This window comes from Erpetoichthys calabaricus, chromosome 10 (genome assembly GCF_900747795.2).
Source record: "Erpetoichthys calabaricus chromosome 10, fErpCal1.3, whole genome shotgun sequence".
Classification (NCBI taxonomy): domain Eukaryota; kingdom Metazoa; phylum Chordata; class Cladistia; order Polypteriformes; family Polypteridae; genus Erpetoichthys; species Erpetoichthys calabaricus.
Genome location: NC_041403.2, coordinates 47434441 through 47440440, shown reverse-complemented (window position 1 = coordinate 47440440; position 6000 = coordinate 47434441). Strand labels below are relative to the sequence as shown.

Below are 6000 nucleotides of genomic sequence, written 5' to 3'. Positions count from 1 at the left end.
AAGACCGCCCAGTCCCCTCTGGGCATTCTACCTAACATAAATGAAATAGTCCTCTTTGTAGTTAGGGTTCTCACAGAGTCACTTGATGCTGATGGCCATACAGACTTCTGGCCTTTAATCCATCCATCATTGTTGCTTGCGCCACCACAACAACAACAACAACATTTATTTATATAGCACATTTTCATACAAAAAGTAGGTCAAAGTGCTTTACATAATGAAGAGAAGAAAAATAAAAGACAAAATAAGAAATTAAAATAAGACAACATTAATTAACATAGAAAGGAGTAAGGTCCGATGGCCAGGGTGGACAGAAAAAACAAAAAAAAAACTCCAGAAGGCTGGAGAAAAAAATAAAATCTGTAGGGGTTCCAGGCCACGAGACTGCCCAGTCCCCTTTGGGCATTCTACCTAACATAAATGAAATAGTCCTCTTTGTAGTTAGGGTTCTCACGGAGTCACTTGATGCTGATGGTCATACAGACTTCTGGTTTTTAATCCATCCATCATTGTTGGAACATCATGGTGCTTTGGGTAGCACCACCAACAGGACACCGGAAAAGGAAACAGAAGAGAGAGTAGGGGTTAGCACAGATTTTGAATGAATAGTTATTATAATGAATTGGATATACAGAGTATCAGGATTAAATTACAGTGAAGTTATGAGAAGGCCATGTTAAAATAATGTGTTTTCAGTAGTTTTTTAAAGTGCTCCACTGTATTAGCCTGGCGAATTCCTACTGGCAGGCTATTCCAGATTTTAGGTGCATAACAGCAGAAGGCCGCCTCACCACTTCTTTTAAGTTTTGCTCTTGGAATTCTAAGGAGACACTCAGTTGAGGATCTGAGGTTACGATTTGGAATATAAGGTGTCAGACATTCCGATATATAAGCCGGGGCGAGATTATTTAAAGCTTTATAAACCATAAGCAGAATTTTAAAGTCAATTCTGAATGACACAGGTAACCAGTGTAGTGACATCAAAACTGGAGAAATGTGTTCGGATTTTCTTTTCCTGGTAAGGATTCTAGCAGCTGCATTCTGCACTAGTTGCAAACGATTGATGTCTTTTTTGGGTAGTCCTGAGAGGAGTGCGTTACAGTAATCTAGCTGACTGAAAACAAACGCATGAACTAATTTCTCTGCATCTTTCGATGATATAAGAGGTCTAACTTTTGCTATGTTTCTTAGGTGAAAAAAATGCTGTCCTTGTGATCTGATTAATATGCGATTTAAAATTCAGATTACAATCAACGGTTACCCCTAAGCTTTTTACCTCCGATTTGACTTTTAATCCTAATGCATCCAGTTTATTTCTAATAGCCTCATTGTATCCATTATTGCCAATCACTAAGATTCCAGTTTTTTCTTTATTTAATTTGAGAAAGTTACTATTCATCCATTCTGAGATACAAGTGTTAGCGAATCAAGAGATTTGGGGTCACCAGGTGCTATTGATAAATACAGCTGTGTGTCATCAGCATAGCTGTGGTAGCTCACGTTGTGCCCTGAGATAATCTGACCTAATGGAAGCATGTAGATTGAGAAGAGCAGTGGACCCAGGATAGAGCCTTGTGGAACACCATATAGAATATCATGTGTCTTTGAGTTATAATTACCACAACTAACAAAGAATTTTCTCCCTGCCAGGTAGGATTCAAACCAATTTAAGACACTGCCAGAGAGGCCCACCCATTGACTAAGGCGATTCTTAAGAATATTATGATCAATGGTGTCAAATGCGGCACTCAGATCTAAGAGGATGAGAACAGATAAATGGCCTCTGTCTGCATTTACCCGCAAGTCATTTACTACTTTAACGAGTGCAGTCTCTGTGCTGTGATTTGTTCTAAAACCTGACTGAAATTTATCAAGAATAGCATGTTTATTGAGGTGCTCATTTAACTGTATAATGACTGCCTTCTCTAGAATTTTACTTAAGAAAGGCAGGTTAGAGATGGGTCTATAATTTTCAAGAGCAGAGGGATCGAGATTATTTTTCTTAAGTAGGGGTTTAACTACCGCAGTCTTAAGACAGTCTGGGAAGACCCCCGTATCTAATGACGAATTTACTATGTCAAGAACATTATCACTAAGCACGCCCGATATTTCTTTGAAAAAATTTGTTGGTATTGGGTCAAGGGCACAGGTGGAGGGTTTCATTTGAGAAATTATTTTATGTAAATCAGGTAAATCTATCCTAGTGAAAGACTTTAATTTGTTTATTATGGGGTACTGGGGTTTAGGAGGATCCTTAGTGTTGGGGAGATATACTATGTTATTTCTAATATCATTAATTTTTTGATTGAAAAATACAGCGATAGCCTCACAGGTTTTACTGGAAGTACTTAGGAGGCATTCCTTTGAGTTACCTGGGTTTAACAGATGATCAATTGTCAAAAATAAGACTCTGGGATTACTAGCATTGTTATTTATAATCTTAGAGAAATAGCAGCGCCTCTCAAGACGGACTGTGTTATTGTATTCTGTTATTTTAACTTTTAATATTTCATAGTCAATAGTTAGTTTAGTCTTCCTCCATTTACGCTCAGCTCTACGGCATGTTCTCTTTAAATCAGACACTCTTTGGGTCTTCCATGGTATAACAATGCTAGAAGATTTTTTAACTGTCTTTTCAGGTGCAACTAAGTCAACAGCAGCCTTCACTTTAGTATTAAATCTTTCCACCTTACTATTTACATTCTCCTCGCTATTATAGTTGGCACTATAAACGGACTGATTGGTTAGAATGTTTGAAAGTTTTAAAGCTGCTGATGAGTCAAAGAAGCGTTTTTTAACAATATGCTTCTCATGAGTGTTTTCTATCATTATTTCTATATTAAAGAGTAGAAGAAAATGGTCTGATAGACCCATATCAATGACCTGCTTTATATCAACTTTTAGTCCTTTAGTAATTACTAAGTCTAACGTATGACCTGCTTTATGTGTAGACTGATTAACGAGCTGTCTCAAATCAAAAGAGTCCAGGAGGTTCATAAATTCTTTTACTTTCTGGTCACATTGATTATCTATATGAAAATTAAAGTCGCCGACTATTAAGAGTGTGTCATAGTTCGTAATTAAGATTGACATCAAGTCAGAGAATTCCTCAAAGAAAGACGCGTTGAATTTTGGAGGTCTATACACGGATAATACTAGAACGTGAGAATCTCCCTGAATAATAATGGCGAGATACTTGAATTTACCAAAACTGATATTTTTACATTTTAACCTGCTTGAGTAAATGTTTGCTAGTCCTCCACCTCTCTTTCCTTGGCGATCAGCACGAGTAAAACTGTAATCCGGAGGCGCAGATTCGATTAAAACAGCTGCGCCATCTGAGCTAAGCCACGTTTCACTTAGTGCAATAAAATCTATCTTTTTATCACTAATAAGATCGTTGATAAAAAAACGTCTTGTTAGTTAAAGCTCTAATATTTAATAGTGCCATATTCAATGTTTCGGAGGAGCAGAGATGAATACTATGTGCGTTATTGATATATGGAACAGGAATTAAGTTATTTTTATTAGCGCCGCTCTGCGTGTATTTTTTATTTAATCTATGATCTGTTTTTATAGTTTTAATACATTGTTCATCTAAAGTAGTAACTTTAAATAAATTATTGGTGTTTATGCCGTATTGCCTAGATTTTCTATGTGCATTAAGATTGGTTATTACAGTATTTATGTTGTGCACTTTTATGGAAGATTTTATTAAACAATTATCATGACCAAGCACAGGAGTGGCATTTCGGAAGGGGTTAAAAGCAGAGATAGATAGTCAAGATAAACGAATTACCTTGGATATGTTTTCGGAGAGGACCCGTGCGCTGAAGCTATTCGGATGCAGGCCATCTCGCTTGAAAAAACGCGGTCTTTCCCAAAAGAGGTCCCAGTTGTTGATGAACCCGATGTCTTGATTCTTGCAGAAGCCCTGCAGCCAGTTGTTTAAACCAAGCAGACGACTGTAGTACTCGTTTGATCGTCTGACGAGAGGGAGTGGACCCGAGATGAAGATCTTTGCCGATGGGGTCCTCTCCGTTGTGTCTTTAATTAATGCAGTGAAGTCTGCCTTGAGGATCTCGGACTGTCGGTGCCTTATGTCGTTTACGCCAGCATGTAAAACAATTGCTCCAACTGCACTGTTCTTGTAGAATGCCGGCGCACGTCTCGTCACATCTCGGACACGAGCACCGGGAAAACAAGAAACAAAAGATTTTCTATTAGGGCAAGTGATATTGAGGTTCCTAACAATAGAATCACCTACCACTATTACATCACCAGGAGCTGAAGGCGAACTGGGGACGCTTAGAGGGTCAAACCGGTTCTGCGTTATGATGCTTGCCTGTGCCGATGGAGGTGTTCTGGCCTTGAACCCCCGCCTGCATTGCTGAAATACACCGAGGTCATCATCGGTGTTGCTCCTACGAGGCGCGGGGGTGAAGGTGACTTGAGCGGCACAACGCGGGGTTGATGTTACGCTGATAACAGATGGCGAGGACGGTTTATCCAACAGCCGAGCCTTCAGATCTCTGAGGTATCTTCGTCTGGACAGAAGTTTCTGAATCTGTTCATCGAGTGCCTGGAGTTCCTCGACTACAATTTCAACGCGATTCACCTCACTATCGGCCATTGTCCGCTTCTGTTTCTGCTTCCGCTTCATGCCCTAGGAAGAATGAGAGAGAGATAGGTTACCACCACCAAAAGGACACCAGAAAAGGAAACAGAAGAGAGAGTAGGGGTTAGTACAGATTTTAGAGCCACCATGAATAGTTATTATAATGAATTGGATATGCAGAGTATCAGGATTTAAATTACAGTGAAGTTATGAAGAACCTATTTGAATAAAAACCTGACTTAAAAGCATATTGTGCTTATTAATACAGACAGATTATAGAAAATAGTATCTCTTAGACAGATTGGTTTCGTATAAATGAGAGCTCATTGGCCAAAAAAGTCAATAAAGCTCCTCAAGATAAATTAAACACTGTTTCGAAATTTAAGTGCTTTAAATATTATTTATTTGGTGAAAAAACCTAAAAGCACTTAAAACAAACATGTTATAGGAAGACTACTGGATAATACTGTACTTACAATAAAGCATTCAACATTGTGTTTCAACAATAGTGAAACAGAAATGTCTCTGTTCTACAATGGAAACCACGTCAAAACAGAAAAGCACAAGATGAACAATAGGGTGAAGCCATATCTCCATCTCAGCTATTTCTCTCTCTATCTACTCACACACATGCTGAAAAGTTATGGTTAAGCTATTGCTATTGCTACTGTGAATAATAAACAAATGACTATCGTATAATCATTTACTCAATAAATATTGTTCATTTATTTTTATTATTGTTGTTATATAATTTTACAATTTTACTACTATTTCATATTTTTTACTATTTTTGTATAGCACCTTTAGCTTTATTCAGTATTTGAAATGTAGTAAGATGAGTGCCTAAACATTTTACATTTTCTGTGCTTCAGTTACAATTAGCAAATGTCTGCTTTTCCTTCTTGGGCCATATTTGTATTGCAAAACTATTGCACAATCCACTGTCTACCATAGTGCTTCCCAACCCCTGGTCCATGTGCCAGCACCTGTCCAGAGAATATTTGTGCCAATCTGCAGACTGGTATCGGAGTGTAAAATATTTTTGCCAGACTGCAAAAAGCAATTACCTTGCAGGTCATGTTTTTTAGCCAAAGTGATCATTTTCAGGTAACATTTTCTACAAAAAAATACATCATGTCCACCCTGGACACTTGAAACTCCAGGGGAAAGAGTAAATATTGATGGTGAAAGCTATGCTCTATTAAAAATCATAGATACATAAAAAGAGAGTACTGGCAATTAGGTATTTCCACTTCAAGCACTGACTGGTCAAAATATGATGCAGAGTAAATTTTAATAATTTTATAATAATTATAATAAATAATAATAATTATAAATTATACTATGGGCGGCAGTGGGTAGCGCTGCTGCCTCGCAGTTGG

General features: G+C 37.8%; 1 protein-coding gene across 1 annotated transcript in view; it reads right to left on the bottom strand.

Annotated features, from left to right (window-relative positions):
• Window positions 1-660: 660 nt before the first annotated feature.
• Window positions 661-6000, bottom strand: part of LOC127529315 (uncharacterized) — a 95282-nt gene continuing 89942 nt past the window's right edge. The window contains 3 exon segments of the mRNA XM_051932427.1: window positions 661-1200; window positions 1202-1419; window positions 1422-1547. Coding sequence (XP_051788387.1) covers window positions 661-1200; window positions 1202-1419; window positions 1422-1547 — 884 coding nt within the window.